Below are 19,409 nucleotides of genomic sequence, written 5' to 3'. Positions count from 1 at the left end.
GAGTGCCAATGATCAGTTTGGCTGTGGGAATGAAAGAAACATTTGGCTGAACAAAGGGTGATACTGGGCAAGAGGGATGATGCATGACAGCTGAGACTTTCAGCACATGTGCTGGCCAGCTCTGTTCTGGTTTTCTTCTCATAGCTTTGATTTGATTCTCTGCCTACATTTCCACACTGTAATGAAATAAGACTTGGTAAATAAAAGATGTGAGTATTTAGAACTCTCCCTCTAGAATGCTGTTCAAAGTGTGGCTGAGTTGGTCAGTTGTGCTCACAGGTCTGAGCTAGAACAGAAGCAGTTCTCTATTCAGGGATTTTACTTTTCAGGTATATCTCTTCTCAAAGTGACTTTGCTTTCTGTTGTCAATGGCAAGATTTTGCAGTCAGTGTCTGCTTCTAGAAGTGGTGGTGTCTGATGTTTATGGTAACTGCCAAGGGCTGGTATGTAGAAATGCTCTTGCCTATGCTTCTGTAGAGACCAAGCTCAGTGCTAAGTCTTGTGTGCCATGGTATGGGGGTCATAAGGAAAAGGGTCTTAAGTATGTAAAGCAGTTTCACTTGTGGGGAGGAGTGAACAGGGCAGGTGACCCAAACCTAATGAACAAAATACTCCCTTCCATGTGTGTCATACTTAGTATAAACCTGAGGGATCACAAGGGTCAAACCCTCTTGTACTATGGCCAGTGTCTGAGGAGGACTCTCTTCTGCCTTTGATCCCCACCTGTGAGCTCTCAAATCCATTTTCTGAATCCCATTCCCGTCTGCTGCTGAGTCCAGCCTGGACTCTAGGGGAATTTGATATTTGTTCTCTCTATACATTTGTAAATATTTAATTAGTTTCTTATTAACATCATTTTCTTTCTGTTGATACTGTTTTATTAGAGCTGTTCTAGTTTCCACACACCCCCTGACCTGTTAGTCTCTATCCCTTACTCTTTTTCCCTTCTGGGAAGAGAGAGGAGCTAGCATCATTGAGTGCCTGGCTCAGCCTTGAGCCTTAACATAAGTGCAGTGTTTGGGGTTTTGTTCAGAAAATTCAGTGTGGTTTGGAGTGTGCCAGAAAGGGATTGGAAGTGGTGTTTGTTGTGCTGGTGGTGTGGTGGTGAGAGGTTTGGCAGAACTTGGGTGTATTCATTTGGCTATTTTAAGGGATGTGTCAGTGCATGCTTCCTTGATGACTGAACTTCTTTGGGTACCAGAGCAAAGTCAGACCCAGGTTAAGCTGTGTAAATGGAGGTGTTACAGTGAATACCAATCATGGTTTCTCAGCAGACATAATAATGCAGGAGATACTTCCCTCACCCCTCCCTGATAAACTCACTGGCCGTTCCCCCACTAGTACAGATTAGGAGGTGATCTGCTAGGGAGCAGCCCTATGGAGAAGAACCTGGGAATCCTGGTGGACAAAAAATTCTTCCTGAGTCAGCAATGTGCCCTTCTGGCCAAGGCAGAATGGGATCCTGGCTTGCAGTAAGAGGAGTGTCCAGCAGTTATTAGTATATGGTGGCTCAGTTGATAGCGCATCAGACTCTTGATGGCAAGGTCTTGAGGTCAAGCCTGCAGTGGGCAGTAGTGTCCTCCCTACTCTAGTCATGAGGTCTGTGGTGACAGGTTGGACTCGATGATCTTTGAGGTCTCTTCCAACCTTAGGAATACTGAATAGATCCAGGGAGGTTCTCCTCCCCCTCTGCCCCAGTGAGATCTCCCTTGGAATATCACGTCCAGTTCTGGGCTCCCCAGTTCAAGAGGGACAGGGATCTGCTGGAGAGAGTCCAACAGAGGGCTGCAAGGATGATGAAGGGATTGGAACACTGCCTGATGAGGAGAGGCTGAGAGCCCTGGGGCTGTTTAGTCTGGAGAGGAGAAGACTGAGAGGGGGTTTAATAAATGTCTATCAATATCTGAGGGCTGGGGGTCAGGAGGGAGAGAGCAGGGTCTGCTCACTTGCACCCTGTGATAGGACAAGGGGCAATGGACATAAAGTACAGCACAGGAGGTTCCACCACAACATGAGGAAGAACTTCTTCCCTGTAAGGGTCCCAGAGCACTGGAACAGGCTGCCCATAGAGGTTGTGGAGTCTCCTTCTCTGGGGACTTTCAAGACCCATCTGGATGCATTCCTGTGTGACCTGTGCTAGTTTCTATGGTCTTGCTCTGGCAGGGGGGTTGGACTCGATCTCCAGAGGTCCCTTCCAGCCCCTAACATCCTGTGATCCCTCTGCAACTGTAAGCAAACAAGCAACCAACCAACCCCAAAACAGCAGAGAATCAGAAACATTGTGTGGCTCTAGAAGAAACTGCCTGTCCCGAGGGCAGTGTGCTTACTGAGCAAGCAAGGTGCCGAGCTCTGAAGGAAAGTTCTGTGATTTCTAGCAGTTCTCTGTCATTCTTCTTTCACCATGTTCTGGTGATACTGTAGTTGAGCAGGATCACGCTGAACCCTTGATTCCTACCAAGCATCTTCTTTCAGTGTTCTTTGCTACCTGGCACTTGGGAGCACCCGAGAGCCTGGCCGAAAGAGCAGCTGCGTTAGCTGTCGCCGCGCGAGAATGTGTGTGGCCTTTCTTGAGTTGTAACCGTTTGTGCCTGCTGTAGTAAAGTCTCTCCTACAGCTGTGTCATTTACAGCTCTGCAGGACTCTTGGTCTCCATATTTCACTGCAAGCTTCCAAATTTTCAAGTCAAGCTAGCTTGTTGGATTTGGTTTGTACCAAGGTCTGTAAATCCTAGGCTTTAAGACGATGTTCCCCTGGAGGGAGAGACGTGGGTTTTTGGATTGTACTTGTGTTAGGTGGTTTGGGTTTTTTTGTGTGGGTATTGTGTAATAAACTTTTATTATGCTCAGTTCCTCCAGCTGGGTTTGTGAGGGCAGCACATTGCATAAATGCACCCAGCTGTGTGTGCAGTCTTGGGGCTAGGCGGCAGGAGTCTCATGCAAACGGTGTCCGGGTTTGTGCCCCTGACAGTCCATTTCCTGGGAGTGTATTTGGTGTAGGCCACGATGTTAAGTTTTCTGAGGTTTCAGGCCTCACGGACTGAGTGCTTTAAAAAGCTGGTAAGGAAGGTCTGTGCCATCCTTGTTCACCTAGGTTTAGGTGAGCACTGTGTCTGCTAGATGGCAGTGCAGTTAAAGGAGATGTTACTGCAAGGGTTCCAGTTAGAAAATACCTCAGTTTAAATGCTGCTCTGTCTTTATTTGGTAGCATTGCTGTGGGTTCGGTTATGAATCCAGGAGTTCATTTGTGTATCTGAGAACTGCATATCATGCTGAAATCAAAAGAATGATGTACTGGATACCAAAACAAAACTTTATTGCTTTGCACTCATTAGAGAGTGCTTCCTAGCCTGCATCATTTCAGGTCTCTTCTTTTGCCTGTAGATGATCTTGCTCAAGAATTCTTGTTTCGTAGTGCTTACCCTGCTGACCTGTCTGGTGATGATCTGGTACTGGTCAGTATCACTGAGCTCAAAACAGGACCTTGGTCTTGTGGAAGCTGCAGCATGAAGAGCTGTGGTGGACCTCAAATACCATTACAGAAGTGCTTAATGCTTGTTTGAAGATGAGTAAGAAGAGGTTTAGCTACTTTTCTAGGGAGAGGGGAATAGAGATATGGATCCTTAGGGCTAATTCTCTCTCTCTCTCTTTCACAGCTGTCGAGTGCAAATCCGGTGTATGAGAAGTTCTACCGGCAGGTGTGTATCTGCTCCTTGGGGTTGGCTTGAAATGAAGTCAGATTCTTTGGCTGTGGACAGCAGCATGGCCAGATGTGCATAAACAAATGTTCAAGGACAATTGTTTTGCTTCACAAGTTGTTTCTGTAGTAACTGATGTGTCTGAGCTGTATCAGTGGAACTTTAATACTGGTTGTATGATGGCTTGCTTACTTTGCTGGGGAGCTGCCTGTGGTGGGTTTGGGAATTACACCCCTCCCCCCCATGAATGTTGAGAATAAATCACCAGACTAGCTCAGAAGGTTTGGAAGCAAATGAAACTATCTTTACAAGCAAACTACAATCTAGAAATATGAAATGCAATGAGTATGTACAAAATATATTCACAATTTATAAATAACACCAAGACCCCTCTGGACAAGCCAGGGGGCTACCAACAGCTTCCTTCTCCCTCCCCACCTTTTCCCCCTTTCCTCCTTGTACAAGGGAAAGAGGAGAAAGCAGTTAGTATAGCCTGCTAGTACTTAGCAACACCAAGGAACACAGCCAAGGTCAGCAAAGCTAAGCAAAGGACCAGCTAGTAGCAGCTAGAGTGAAGAGCTGAAAAGAGACAGAAATGTTTATGCACTACTTTTTATCCCTATTAGCAAGCCAACAGAATTATTTAGACCTTACCATTATTTTTCTTTTACATCCAGTGGTAATTTATTGACCTTTAACTGTTTTCTACTCAAGGTCTCTGGAATGTTCCTAGGCACCAGGTATGTGTGACATACATCACCTTACAGCTAGAGCAGGCTGTTAGCTCTTGGAGTGGAGTAGACTCTTGCAAAATACTCTCTTGGTACATTCTTTGTTGCCTTGTACAAATAAAGCTGTGTTTCTTGAGTTTGTAGTGCAGTTAGTGTTACACAAGTCTTGTATCTCTTGCCCAGAGTGTCCCCAGGGGTTCTTACAGGATGCTGCAAGAAGTGAAATTTGGATGGAAGGCCACTGAATGCCAAAGGAATGTGTGCAGTGTTTGCAGCTTCACTCAAAAGATACAAATCTTTAGACTTCAATCTAAAAATAATAACATTGATTTTATTTATCACCTCACTTTCATATTCAGGCACACCAGAAATAAATAAGGTGCAGTAATTCAAATGAAACTTTTTTGTTCAGAAAGAGCTGTTTCAACTACTCTGCTCATGGCAGTGTGCTGTATTCTGTGCATAATGCACATTGTTGTGCAAACAGGTAAGGTGGAAGCTTTTCAGGCAAAGCAAACTGAATCAGTGACTGTCTAAAACAGCTCAATAGATTGATTTTCTTAATAGAAGGATCTGATGAGTAATTGATGAATCCTTGGGGGGGGGAGGGGGAGAATTAAATAAAGGGGGGGGGGGGGGGGACATACAAAACCAAACCAAACCAACACATGGGAAGTTCTTTTCATTGTGCAGCTGCCAATTTTCCTGCCTCTTTGTCCTAAACCAGGATATATTGTGCATGACCTCTTTATTTCTTTGGAGTGTCAACATTAGGATGTAAGTTTATCTGCTGGGGAAGAGAGAAGGCCATGGTTTCTATCCACACTCTAGTTTTGGATTGTGCTTAGAGGATTAGCACATAAATCAGCTGTTGAAGCGTGTCCTGTGATGCCTGGGAAGTTTATGCTCCCTGTTTGATTTGAGCAAGAGTTGTTCTCCACTACAGGAGAGTAGCAGGTTTGAAATTGCTAAACCAGAAGAGAGTTTACTGTGGTCCAAGTTTAGGTAGCTCCTAAAGATTGAAGAAGACAGTACCACCCTCACAATGTTCTCCTCCTGTTTGGTGGACCAATCCATCGGTAGGCATTGGATTAAAGGCCTTAGGAGAGTTTCTGATGTCATGGTGGTCATTACAAGTGTGGTGGGTTGAAGTTACCCCTCAACTAATGGGGTGAAAACTACCCCCAAAATAAATTGCCAGACCAGCTCAGGTTGGGATGGGAGCAAATGGAGCTCTGTTTACAAGCAAATTAAAATCTAGGAATACGGAATGCAATGAATATGTACAAAATATATGTACAGTAGATTCACTGTGTATATTCACAATTTGTAAACAACACAGAAACTCCTCAGACCCCCCCAGATGGATTCAAGAGGGTTCATTCACCTCCTCCCCCACTCCCTCCCTCCTTCCCATTACCTCACACAATAGTCAAAACAGAGATCCCCTGTTTTCCCAGAAAGTTACAAGCATAAGTGACAGAAGGAGAAGAGAGAGCAAGAACTGTTCATGCCTCTGCTCTATATCCCCATTAGCAAGTCAATGAACTATATAGACCTTATCATTATTTTCCCTTTACATCCACTGGTAACTTATTTTACTTTCAGTCTTTGCAGTCAGGGACTAGGCTGAAGTTCCCCCTTCAAGCTGTGACAAGGTCACAGAAAAGTCAAGCAACTAATTGCTTTGCATGTTAGATTTCCTAGCTCAATACTACTATTGCTGTCACCTATCACTTTTGCTGTGTGCCTGCAGTGGTTTAACCACTGAAGTGTCATGCACAAGCTTGGATAAAGGAGCTGTATTTAAGCACAAGTATGTTTCTAAGTCACTTTGTGTCTTGCATTCATTGGAACTTAGAGCCTAGTGAAACACCACACCCCACACTAGATCAGGCTGGCCAGAGCCTCATCCAGCCTGCTCTTAAACACCCCCAGGGACGGGGCCTCGACCACCTCCCTGGACAACCCATTCCAGGGCTTCACCACTCTCATGGGGAAGAACCTCCTCCTCACATCTAGCCTGAATCTCCCCACCTCCAGCTTCATTCCATTCCCCCTAGTCCTAGCACTACCTGAGATCCTGAGAAGTCCTTCCCCAGCCTTCCTGTAGGCCCCCTTCAGATACTGGAAGGCCACAATTAGGTCACCAGGCCACAATGTGCTGTGATGCTGTTTGTTCTTCTGTGCCAGAAGCACTTCAGAGCCTTCCATGCAACTCGAGAATCTCAAGTTAATCACCTGAAACAGCTCTATGCTTAGTACACCTTCAGTTCTGTCAGAGTCTTCAAGTAACTAGCAGAACATGCTGTGCAAGAGCTGTAAATCCTGGCCCTTGTGCTTGGTACCCACTGAAATCTTCATTTTTCAGTGGGGGATCTTTTTCTTTCAAATAAGTTTGTTTTTCTGTTTAACCTTTTCTAGACTTTGAGTCAAAGCAGGGTGAGCTTAAAGGGTATGTTTAAATACTTATGATAAAGAAGTAAAGCACAGCAAGGTTAAAGGATAAACTTAAAGTAGTAGGAAATTACTGCTTCATGTGATCTAGTACAGCAGATAAGCAGTATGCCTGAGCTGCTGATTAATTCTTGATGAATGTAGAGCTGAGGTCCTTCTCACTGGTCCCTTGTGACCTAATGGCATCAGATCCCCTTTGGAATTTTTAATTGTTTCTGACTCTACTGGAGACAACTTGCTGCAAGAGAGTTACTGGCTGCCACAGCCAGTTTGCTGCAGTGTTTGAGTGTCTAGCAAGTACTCCCATCCCAGCCTGCAAGGCTCCAGGAATTTCTAAAGAAACTTAAGTTCCAGAAACTTGAAAAAAGTTACTGAAATTTAGGTAATTAAGTTGCTCAAAATTAAATGGTGTCCACATTGGGTTAAGTAAGAATCCTGCCTAAATCCATTAAAATCACCTCCCTCTGGGTTGGAGATGGAGCAGTAAAAAGTAAGTAGATGCAGCAGTGTTGCTTTGTGACTTGTCCTAAAGAGTAGAGAAATGCTGGGCTGGAGGGTTCCTGCATGGGTGCCAGGGTGTCTGTGCTAACCTGCAAGGTTGGCTCCACTAACCAAAAAGAAGATCTGGTGCAGTGCCTTGGCTACTTTTTTCCCTATAATATGATGAACTCTCCCATGGAGATTGAATTAGCTGTTCCTAAACATCTGAGGAGCAGGCCGACTACCATTTGTTGTGTTGGTAATCTTGCTGCCTTGACCTGGGACTCCTCAATTCTAGGAAACAACCACTCCTAATTAAAATCACATCAGGTCTGTTGGAAACAAAGGATGTTTTCACTTCCATATTAAATGATGCTTTGGGGATTGCTTTGTGAGTTTTTCCTCTTTGGTTTCAGAAGTGCCTAGAGGCAAGCTTTGTCTGCTGCAGCATGCTTTCCAGATGATCAATTCCCCACAGTCTTCCACTAGCTAGTTCTAAGCCTGTCTTTGGGCTGTTTGAGTACCCACATTTTCTGTCCTCTCTGAAGCACAAGTTTTCATTAGGCATTTCAAAGACAGCCATGATGACTCAGTGTTCAGCAAGAGCTCCAAAACCAGTTATCTTTCCAAAGCTATCTTCAGAAGGGGTACTGGGAAATCTAATGCTAGCATCAGATTATTCCTTCTGTGCACTGCTTTGGTTGTCCATGTGTGCTCGGTTATATGAACAGTTTAGGTTCTGATGCTCTGTCTCAGTATCACAGTATAACTTAGGTTGGAAAGGACCTCGAGGATCATTGAGTCCAACCTATCAACACAGACCCCATGACTAGAGTATGGCACCAAGTGCCACGTCCAATCTCCTCTTGAACGCCTCCAGGGACGATGACTCAACCACCTCCCTGGGCAGCACATTCCAATGACGAATGACTAGCTCGGTGAAGAATTTCCTCCTCACCTCAGTCTAAACCTCCCCTGGCACAGCTTGAGACTGTGTTCTGGTGCTGGTTGCCTGGGAGAAGAGGCCAACCCCTTCCTGGCTACAACCACCTTTCAGGTAGTTGTAGAGGGCAATGAGGTCACCCCTGAGCCTCCTCTTCTCCAGACTAAACAGTCCCAGCTCTCTTCTCCTTCTCCCCTGGAAAGTTAATGACCTCTGTTGCCTCTTTCCTGTCCTTTGAAATGTTTGTCAGGTTACAAATTCATCAGAGTATCAGGGCATCTCAGCTGATCATAGATGGGAAGACTGTTTATTAGATAATGCTGTATCATTTTTACCTATAAAATGCACTGTATTATTTGATCTCTAGATCTTGTAGGGCCTGTACATCTACCTGGCTGATGCAGTAAGCTTGACAGTTTGAACTGACTGAAGATACCCTTAGTCATCTTCTCTATTCTTTGCCCTCTTTAGACATCTTTTTGCTTTAGACTCTCAAAGACTGGCAGTTTCTCTTCTCTTTCCCATGTCCTCGTGTAGCTGACACAAGCTACTGCTCACTTCTTCCACTTGAAGGTGTAGCTGGGGAATTTGAATAAGGATCTTCTTTAATGACTTCCCTATTGACTCCAGAAAACATACATATGCTGTTTGATATTCTGATAAAACTATCAACAACAACTTCATTCTGTACATCAGTTTCACTTTAGGAAGTAACCACTCCCTGCTTCTTAGGGTAGGGAAGATATCTGGAAGCAGAGCCTTCTTTTGTAGACCATAATAGTAATGAATTCAAAGCTGGAAAATTAAGTGTAGCCAAACACTGAGATTTCTCCCTTACAAATAGAATGTTTTGCAGGCATCAAAAAGAAAATCCTGTGGTTGTGAAGGGTTAATTAGATAGGTTCGGATGATGGCCTAATGTGAGCAAGGAGCCCTCAATATAGGAAGGATATGAACCTGATGGAACAGGTCCAGAGGAGGGCCATAAAAATGATCAGGGGGTTGGAGTACCTCTGCTGTGAGGACAGGCTGAGGGAGCTGGGGGTATTCAGCCTGAAAAAGAGGAGGCTCTGGAGAGACCTAGTAGCAGTCTGCCAGTACCTGCAGGGAGCTACAAGAAGGCTGGAGAGAGACTGTTTGCAAAGGCCTGCAGTGACAGGATGAGGGGCAATGGCTTCAAGCTAGAGAAGAGCAGATTGAGATTGGATGTTAAGAACAAGCTCTTTACTATGAGGGTGGTGAAACACTGGAACAGGTTGCCTTGGGAGGTGTTTGGGGCCACATCCCTGGAGATATTCAAGATGAGGCTGGATAAGGCTCTGGGCAATGTTGATCTAGTTGGGGATGTCCCTGCTGACTGCGGAGGGGGTTGGACTGGATGACCTTCAGAGGTCCTTTCCAACCCAGACCATGCTGTGACTTCCTATCTACTGCATAACGTGAGAAATTCTTGGGGCTTTGTAGTTGAATCTTACTGCTAGAGACCTTGAAATCCAGGCATAGGCCAGTCTTAGAAACTGAGCAGTGAACATTTGATTGTTTGCATATCTATTAGTGGTTTTCCCTCTATTTTAATTGGAATTAATCTTCACTGATGACTTGAAAGAGTAAGCTCATGCTGGGATGCCATTTTGTGACTTGGGTGACCTGGGTTGCCTTCCTTGCTTCTGCCCCAAGCAGATTGACCTAGGCAAGATTTGTCCCTCTCTGTGTCTTAGTTGTGTACATACAGTTGAACATAGTGGTGTGTTGTTCGGGCACGCTGGAAAAGGTGTTAGAGTGTGAAAGAAGCGGAGCTACAGATGTATCTTTAATTTGCCAGTGTTCAAAGCCTGTCTGTTAATACTAAATCTGGAGTCCCTAGTTCAAAATGTCTTAATTGTAATGTGAGAAGAGTTTTTAATGAAAGAGAGTTTATTTAAAGGGTGAGTGCCAAGAGGGTGGAGCCAGGCTCTCCTTGGTGATGCCCGATAACAGCACAAGGGGCAATGGTGGAAGCTGAGGCATTGGAAGTTCCATGTGAACGTGAGGAAGAATTTTTCCCTCTGAGGGTGACAGAACACTGGAACAGGCTGCCCAGGGGAGTTGTGGAACTTCCTCTCTGGAGATATTCAAAACCCACCTGGATGTGTTCCTGTGTGATCTGCTCTGTCAGGGGGGTTGGATTGGATGAGCTTTTGAGGTCCCTTCCAGGCCCTAACATTCTGTGGTTATTTATTTCTAAGAAGTCTGAAGGTCGTTCTCCAAGTGACCACCTTCACTGGACATTCTTCATTCTTCTGTAGTTTTTGAGAGCCTGTGTGGAGAGGTTATATCAATTCCAAAGCTGTTTTGTTTGAGGGTGTTTTTCTCTCCCCAGGTTGATTCTGCCAATACTGGAAGAGTGTTAGCTTCTGATGCAGCTGTTTTCTTGAAGAGATCTGGATTGACAGATTTGGTACTTGGAAAGGTATTTAACAACACTTGATCCTCTCTCTCTTCAGTTAGTAGCCACTGTGAATTAAAATGGTGGTACTGCAGGATGCTTCATCTGCCCTTGTGTTTGCAGTTGTGCTGTCTGGTAATTTCCAGTGCCAGTGTCCCTGCTAACTCGATTGTGCATGCAGCTTCTGGGGGAAGTTAAAACAGTGCTGAAATTTGTCACCCAAATCAGTGCTAGAATGACAGTGAAGACCTAAGCTTTGATCCAAGAATACATTGTTAAATGGAGTAAGAACTTGCCAGCTTCTTTTCAGTGCTGTGCACCACTTTTGTGTCTGTTGCTTTTGTGTTTCAGATTTGGGACTTAGCCGACACCGATGGCAAAGGTATCCTGAATAAGCAGGTATGATTATTTTATATCATATATGAGGTTACTCTTAACCATTAGCAAACCTTGACATAAGATTGCTGGTTCAGGATGGCAGGGTTTCTCACTAACACCTTTCAGCATTTTCTAGTTGGAACTAAATAAGTACTTCCCACTTCCATGTTATGTGCCTCCCAGTTCTATGTTTTGTACTTCCCACTTAAATGTAAGCTACAATAAATGAAGCAGCCTTCAGCTGCCTCGGCAGTCTTCCCTTGAATCACAAAATGAGCTGCTGCATAGCTGTGAAATACAGCATACTGAGAAGTAATTTGAGGGTTGATGACCTCTGTTTACTACAAAGGTTGACTTTTTCACTTAGTCTTGGAGGAAACAATGAAGAAATTTAAAGTTCTAGTCAAACCCTAAAACTTCTTCCTTTTCTCATGTTGCTGGCCTTGATGTGAGCACATGTTGTTTGGAGTTGTTCTCCCAGCGTTGCAGTAATGAGCAGTGTGGCAGTCAAACGTGTGTTGGTGGTCTGCTGGAAAGCTCTGATGTGTGTTGCTGTTTGGCTGAAGTACAGTTACTCAAATTATGGCCTGTGGAGAGGAAACTGCTCCATCCTATGGTAGGAAAAGGAGGAGCTTGTAGTATCTATCAAAACAGGCTTTCAGTTGTTTTGGGTTGTGGTGTTTTGTGGCTGCGTGGTTTTGTTGTTGTTTGGTGTGGTGGTTTGTTTTGGTTTTCTTTCCTGGCTCCTTTCTTTCCCCTCTGCTGATGGATGAGAAGCTGGACATGAGCAGGCAGTGTGAGCTTGCAGCCCAGAAGGCCAACGGCAACCTGGGCTGCATCAAAAGATGTGTGGCCAGCAGACCTAGAGAGGTGATTCTGTCACTTTGCTGTGGTGAGACCTCAGCTGGAGCACTGTGTGCAGGTCTGGAGCCCTTCTTTAAACAAAGGACAGGGACCTGATGGAACAGGTTCAGAGGAGGGCCACGAGAATGATCAGGGGGTTGGAGCACCTCTGCTACAAGGACAGGCTGAGGGAGCTGGGGGTGTTCAGCCTGGAGAAAAGAAGGCTCTGGGGAGAGCTAATAGCAGCCTGCCAGTGCACTAAGGAGACTACAGGAAGGCTGGAGAGAGACTGTTTGCAAAGTCCTGCAGTGACAGGACGAGGGGCAATGGCTTTAAGCTGGAGAAGAACAGATTTAGATTGGATGTTAAGAACAAGTTCTTTACCATGAGGATGGTGGAACACTGGAACAGGTTGCCAGGGAGGTGGCTGAGTCTCCTTCCCTGGAGATATTCAAGGTGAGGCTCAGAGGCCCTGGGCAACCTGATCTAGTTGGGGATGTCCCTGCTGACTGCAGGGAGGTCGGACTGGGTGACCTTCAGAGGTCCTTTCCAGCCCAGCCCATTCTGTGATTCTATAACTGCATCTCTGGGATCGACTCAGCTCATCCAAGAGGAGCACAGAACTGAGTGCTGAGAACTGACTCTGCTAGCCAGGAAGCTGCTGCCTGCTTGGAGCTAGTGATGACAAACACTGCCTGGTTGGAGGAATTCAGCAGTGCTTCACTGCTGTTTTCTGTCGCTTTGTGACGCCACACCCACCCCCTTTGAAGCCCTCTGCAGCCACCCTGACAAAGCTCTTGGCTCTTCTGAGATCTGAGTGTTTTCATGTATTCAACCCTTTAAAATTCCATTTTTCCTGCAGGAATTCTTTGTGGCTTTACGACTCGTAGCATGTGCACAGAATGGACTGGATGTTTCCCTGAGTAGTCTTAGCTTGCCTGTTCCTCCACCAAGATTTGTAAGATTTCTCTTTTTTTTTATAATTGAACATACCAACTCATCAGTAAGAATTGCTTTGAAGTGAACAGTTAGGAAGGTTTGATATAAATACCAAACCCTGCTGAAAGTGATGTTGAAGGGTGACAGGCCTCTGCAATGGGAGGATTAAGCAATGTGGAATCAAGTGCCACGTGTTCTAGGGGGGATTTGTTGTAAATTTGTGTATCATTGTGAATCTGTCTATATGGTATTGGTTTGTTTAGTGTTATCCTCCAAGGAGGAAGCATTTTAAATTCCTTACTCTAATGAATTAAGATAAGAGTGCCTGAAGTGACTTTGAGAAGGGTGAGGGAGTGGTTTTGCAAGGTCAGAACTGCATCTCTGTTCATGTTTCTCTTTTCCTGTTTTTCCTCAGACTGATACTAATAGTCCTTTGCTACTCAGTGCAACAACATCAAGTGATGTACCATGGGCTGTTAAGGTAAACTGAAGCTCAAGCTCCACCTAGAACAGTGATGTGGCTTGCAAGAAAGCCTGGATCTGTTTGAGACAAATAGAGTGCTGCTGGTAGATGTAGTTTATAAAGTGTGCTGAATTACCATTCATGTCAGATCTGTAATTGGGCTGGTAGGCCTAATTGGATAAAAACACTTGACCCTTGGGAAATCTCTTCACATTTAGAGATGAAGATAACAACAACAAAAAAGGATAGTTTCCTGGGGCTGTGAAAGTACTTGAGGAATAAATGAGGAGAGACTGAGGGAGCTGGGTCTCTGTAGCTTGGAGAGGAGGAGACTAAGAGGTGACCTCATTCATGTTTATAAAGATGTGCAGGGTGTGCCAGGAGGCTGGAGCCAGGCTCTTCTTAGTGATGCCCAATGACAGCACAAGGGGCAATGGGTGGAAGACGAAGCACAGAAAGTTCCATGGAAACATGTAGAAGAATTATTTCCCTGTGAGGGTGACAGAACACTGGAACAGGCTGCCCAGGGGGGTTGTGGAGTCCTCCTCTCTGGAGATACTCTAAACCCACCTGCGTGTGTTCCTGTGTGACAGGTGGTTGGACTGGATGATCTTTTGAGGTCCCTTTCAACCCCTAACATTCTGTAGGAAATCTGGCTGGGTTTTGGATGTGTTTCTGGCTGACTCAGAAGGATCAGGAACTGCAATGTGTGTGTTTCCCGCTATAGCTTAAAAGTTGACACTTTTGAATGAACTACTGCTTCTTCGGCTACCAGTGTGACTGTTTCCATAAGTAACTTCCTTTTTCTTCCTGCAGCTGGAAGACAAGGCCAAGTATGATTCTATTTTTGACAGCCTAAATCCTGTTAATGGACTGTTGTCAGGTGACAAGGTGAAACCTGTGCTCCTGAACTCAAAACTGCCAGTGGATATCTTAGGACGGGTAAGAAGATCTTTGTTTTTAATAGTTCATTCACCAGTGGTAACTGTGCTACACTCAGCAATATCTCTTTTTCTAACTGAAGCTTGTAGTACTGAGCTGTAGTACTGAAAGCTGTCTTATGGAGTGGCCACACATTGTGCTGGTTAATTGTTTAACACTTGGTTAGGGGCAGGCTGCCTGTAGTGCTCTTTGCAGCTGAAGAATCTCTCTGCTTGTGCATGGTTTATATGAGTGTATGTTGCTCAGTGAAGACTAAGGCTGTTAAGATTAAGAGAACTGAGGATATGTTGGAGGGGAGGTTGCTTTCATATTTCTTTATAAGGAGGTTTTAAACAGGAAACTGCTGCAGTTCAGGCAAGCATCCCTATAATCTGCTTTTCATTGGTAGGTGTGGGAATTGAGTGATATTGACCGTGATGGAATGTTGGATCGAGATGAGTTTGCAGTTGTAAGTATCTTTTGTCCCTTGGCATTTTGAAAGCCCAATGGCAGGGATTTAAACCAGATGCATTGTGTGTTCCTTTTTGACTGTTTGTATGGTTCATTTACTGCCTTTACTCAGAGACCTTTAATCAAGTTTTAGTACTATTTAACATTTCTATTAGTTTGTTTGGATGAATGGCTCTCAGGACACAGCAGGGATTGTATTTTTGTGCCATTAAAAACATACCTGTGATCTTCTGACCTACAAGAGTCTGAGTGTTTTCACTGAAGAAGTTTCACCTTAGCTGTCAGTGTACACAAGTACTTGGATGCCTCAGGATACCTTTGAGGAAAGCTTTAAAGAACTTGTACATAGAACTCTTCAAAGTGTGTAGCAAGGTAGAATTTTAACACTCTTAATGGCAGGACTGGTTAAATAACTGTGAGAAGCAGCAAATGAGGTTCACTCATGTTCATCCAGTGGAGGGCTATGAGGATGATTAGGGGACTTGAGCACCTCCCCTATGAAGAGAGACTGAGAGCCCTGGGGCTGTTAGACTGAAGAGAAGGCTGAGAGGGGATCTGATCAATGTCTATCAGTGGAGGGGGCCAAGCTCTTTTTGGTGGTGCACAGGAATAAGTCAAGGAACAATGGATACAAAATTGAACATAGAAGGTTTCACCTCGACATGAGAAGAAACTTCTTTACAGTGAGGGTGACAGAGCACTGGAACAGGCTGCCCAGAGAGGTTGTGGAGTCTCCTCTGCACACATTCAAAACCTGCCTGGATGCATTCCTGTATGGACTACCCTGGCTAATCCTACTTTGGCAGGGGGGTTGGACTGGATGATCTCTGGAGGTCCCTTCCAACCTCTAATGTACTGTGATAATGTGAGACTTCCCCCAAGAGATGGCAAGGGGGAAGAGAGTGAGGGGCTTTTGTTTTTGACAAGCCTTCAAGGGGATAGTACTCACTCATCAACTGTTTCAAAACTTGGAGCTTGTTCTTGTATGTAAGTGAATTGAAGAAGTAATTATGTATTCCCCCTTTGGAAGACAGGCTCTGATTTGATATAGAGAAATATCAAGCCTGTGTTTTGCACTTGAACAAGTCATGTGACATCTCTGTCCTCAGCTGGGACTGAAGGCAGCCCTCACTTTGAATTTCTACGTGCTAAACTTCTCATCCTTTCAGAGTCAAAGATAAAATAAATACAATTAACAATACCTCTTTAATTGCCACAAATTTGTCAGGGATGACATCAAACCCTTGCTTTGTTCCTTTGTAATATAAATGCCATGGATTTTCCTTCTCCTGCAGTCTTTGAGAAATGATAAAAGTGTCAGAGTTTGCTTTCTTGCATGCTGTCCTGGTCATCTTCAGGCACCTGTGTGCTTCAGTTTCTTTTGAAACCAAACCCTGTTAAGACCCTAGTGGTCAACACTTGGTATATCTGATTTCCTGCCTTTATGCTGTAATCCTGCAGAAATATAGCTTTGAGATCAGAGGATTGAGATGCTCTAGGGAAATGTTTGAGATCAGTTATAAAATGCCTTTAATATGCAGTTCCATGTTGAACAGCAGCCATAAAATTGTTAATGTACAGCCACCACAAAAGAACAAATGGTAAATGAAGCAATTCCTGGGGGGTGGGGAAAGCACTGAGTGCATTCAAATCAAGCATTTGAAGTGTTTTCTCAAATAAAATTCCCAGACTGGTGGTCCAGGCTTTGTAGTATTTAGGAGAATCTTTTCAATGTTCTGAAAGATGCAGACCTTCACATGCTGAGCACTGAGCCTCCAAAGACATGAGTAATGAAAAACACAGGTCAACAGGCAGTAAGCTGCAGTTCAGTTGAGGGTGCATAAAGTTCAGTTGAGAAGCATAAAGGAGAAGCATCAGGAGAAGTGTGGCTAGCAGGTCGAGGGAGGTGATCCTCCCCCTCTACTCAGCCCTGGTGAGACCCCACCTGGAGTACTGTGTCCAGTTCTGGAGCCCCTATTACAAGAGGGATGTGGAGATGCTGGAAGGTGTCCAGAGAAGGGCCACGAGGATGATCAGAGGGCTGGAGCTCCTCTCCTATGAGGACAGACTGAAGGAGTTGGGGCTGTTCAGTCTGCAGAAGAGAAGGCTCCGAGGTGACCTAATTGTGGCCTTCCAGTATCTGAAGGGGGCCTACAGGAAGGCTGGGGAAGGATTTCTCAGGATCTCAGGTAGTGATAGGACTAGGGGGAATGGAATGAAGCTGGAGGTGGGGAGATTCAGTCCGAATGTGAGGAGGAGGTTCTTCACCATGAGAGTGGTGAAGCCCTGGAATGGGTTGTCCAGGGAGGTGGTTGAGGCCCTGTCCCTGGAGGTGTTTAAGCCCAGGCTGGATGTGGGGTGTCCCTGCCCATGGCAGGGGGGTTGGAACTGGATGATCCTTGTGGTCCCTTCCAACCCTGAATGATTCTATGATACTATGATAATGCATAACCCCCCTTCTGAATGGTATCTTAGCTGCTTCTTTGTACATAGTTGTTATTTCTTTCCATCCACACGCTGTGTTTTCTCGTTCAGGCCATGTTTTTGGTCTACTGTGCTTTGGAGAAAGAACCGGTGCCAATGTCCTTGCCTGCAGCTTTGGTGCCACCATCCAAGAGAAAACCTATCAGTTTTCCAGGAGCAATGCCATTAATTCCATCTTCAGCACCTACCAAAGAGTCTCATCAGTCGTTGCCACCTGTAGGCATTCTAGCTGCCAAAACACCACTAACACAGGTAGGGTTCTGAAGGCACCTGGGGTTGTGAGATTCTTGCTTTTAATGCTCTGCTTTGGAGACTGCCAGTACAAAGAGTCTTGAAGGCACCAAGCTCACCCCAAAGGTCAGAATGTTAAGGAAGCAGTTCTAAAAATGTGCTGCAGGCACAGGTCTGCAGAGCCTTCTGGCTGAAGCCTGGTTTGAATATGAAGAAGTTGTGAAATTGTGGCAGGTGTGTGTGTGTGCAGTCTGGTGTGTCAGCAGGCACGCAGTTTCCAGCAGTGAAGATGGAATAGAGAAATACAAGCAGTGGGACAAGGAAGCAAAAGTCTGGGATGCCTACCTAAACAAACCAGATTTGGAGCTTGCTTCAAATGTGATTATTATGAAGCTTGATGCCTTCCACTCCTCTCCCAGGCATCTTGTTTAATTCTGGTTCTGTTAGAATCCAGAGTTTGGGAAAACAGCTTTCCAAGTAGATGATAACTAACTTGTTCTGTTCAAAATAAGAAAGAAAATTGAGAAGGGGATCTAAGGTAAGAACTGCAGTACTTAATGCCTAAGGTGCTGCTTGGACATTTGGTTATCCATATTTGAGTCAGCAGTAAGAAACTGGCCTTTTAATTCTGGAGGTGCCAAGGTTTTCATGTGGCAGTTTACTGGGTAATGGTAAGTGTTGCTGTACATAGCACAAAGCAGTGCCATTCTGGATGCACGTTGCAGTGTTTTGTGTAGAGCACCATTTGGTATTCATCTGTTAAGTGTCCTTGTGTGCTGAAATTAATTAGTCTTCATAAGCATGCACTTGAAGCCATTTTCACTCCAAAAATCCCAGCCATCTTTATAGCAGCTCAGTGTCTGAAAGAATTGCTGAAATAAGGGGAGTAGCTTTAATTCCCATCTTCAACCTCATGGGAGGTAAACTCTACAATTTAGAAGGTGCCAACTCTGAACAGTCTGGGCTTGAGCAGTTCTTCAGAAGGCTCTCCAGCTGTGTAAAGAGGAATAAAATGGATAGAGCCAGACAGAAGCAGGACTGTGACTGAGTACAGTGATGAGGGCACAAACTCATGCTGAGAGATCTGGCTCCAGGGAGCACTTTTAATGTCTAGATGGAGGCAGAGCTGTGCCAGCCAGCCTCAGTGCTTCACTGCTGTAAATACTGTCTGCTTTTGGTGTTGCTTGTGGTTCTGTGTGTCTCTATTTTGGTGGGTAAAACTGGCTCATGAACTAGGCACTTGTACTAGTTGTTAGGTCTGTGCTGCAGTCCTTGATTCTCTGTAACTGCAGACAGAGCTGCTTCTCTTAGTACTGTGGCTTTGAGTTTTACTTCCCCCCCACCCCCCAGTGGGTTGTATCGCCTGCAGACAAAATGAAGTATGATGAGATCTTTGTGAAGACTGACAAGGACATGGATGGATTTGTGTCAGGTGTGGAAGCCAGAGAGCTATTCCTGAAGACAGGACTGCCTTCTGCTCTTCTTGCACATATCTGGTAGGTGCTTTTTTTTGTCCCCCCCCTTTTTTCCATGACAGCTGTTCAGATGATGGCGTGGTTCTGGCTCCTGCCTTGTAGCTTTCCTGCAAAGTCTTGTGTTGACATTTCTGGGAAGTGGAAGTTGTTCTTTGTGTATCTTAGCATGGCCTCTGTATAAGCAGTGGAAATTCAGTTGATTCTACTTTTGACAGAAATGAAGGGAAGACAGGTCCATGCTATGCATCATAGAATCATAGAATTGTTAGGATTGGAAGGGACCTCAGGGATCATCTAGTTCTAAACCCCCTGCCATAGGCAGGGACACCTCACACTACAGCAGGTTGCTCAGAGCCACATCCAGCCTGGCCTTAAAAACCTCCAGGGATGAGGCTTCCACCACCTCCCTGGGCAACCTGTTCCAGTGTCTCACCACCCTCATGGGGAAGAACTTCTTCCTAACATCCCATCTGA

At 45.0% G+C, this 19,409-nt stretch overlaps 1 protein-coding gene across 3 annotated transcripts in view; it reads left to right on the top strand.

Moving 5' to 3' along the window:
• EPS15 (epidermal growth factor receptor pathway substrate 15) overlaps positions 1-19,409 on the top strand; it is a 96,312-nt gene that overhangs the window by 35,272 nt on the left and 41,631 nt on the right. For all 3 annotated transcript variants that reach the window (XM_068140578.1, XM_068140579.1, XM_068140580.1), the window contains exons 2-10: positions 3,653-3,694; positions 10,665-10,754; positions 11,082-11,129; positions 12,814-12,909; positions 13,306-13,371; positions 14,170-14,295; positions 14,684-14,743; positions 17,281-17,481; positions 18,811-18,956. In XM_068140578.1, the coding sequence (XP_067996679.1) occupies positions 3,653-3,694; positions 10,665-10,754; positions 11,082-11,129; positions 12,814-12,909; positions 13,306-13,371; positions 14,170-14,295; positions 14,684-14,743; positions 17,281-17,481; positions 18,811-18,956 (875 nt within the window). The remainder of the gene's footprint in view (positions 1-3,652; positions 3,695-10,664; positions 10,755-11,081; positions 11,130-12,813; positions 12,910-13,305; positions 13,372-14,169; positions 14,296-14,683; positions 14,744-17,280; positions 17,482-18,810; positions 18,957-19,409) is intronic.

Source organism: Melanerpes formicivorus, unplaced genomic scaffold (assembly GCF_026170545.1).
Source record: "Melanerpes formicivorus ecotype bairdi unplaced genomic scaffold, bMelFor1.0.p_v2 SCAF_7, whole genome shotgun sequence".
In the NCBI taxonomy this organism is placed as follows: Eukaryota; Metazoa; Chordata; class Aves; order Piciformes; family Picidae; genus Melanerpes; species Melanerpes formicivorus.
This window is presented reverse-complemented; position numbering and strand designations above follow the sequence as displayed.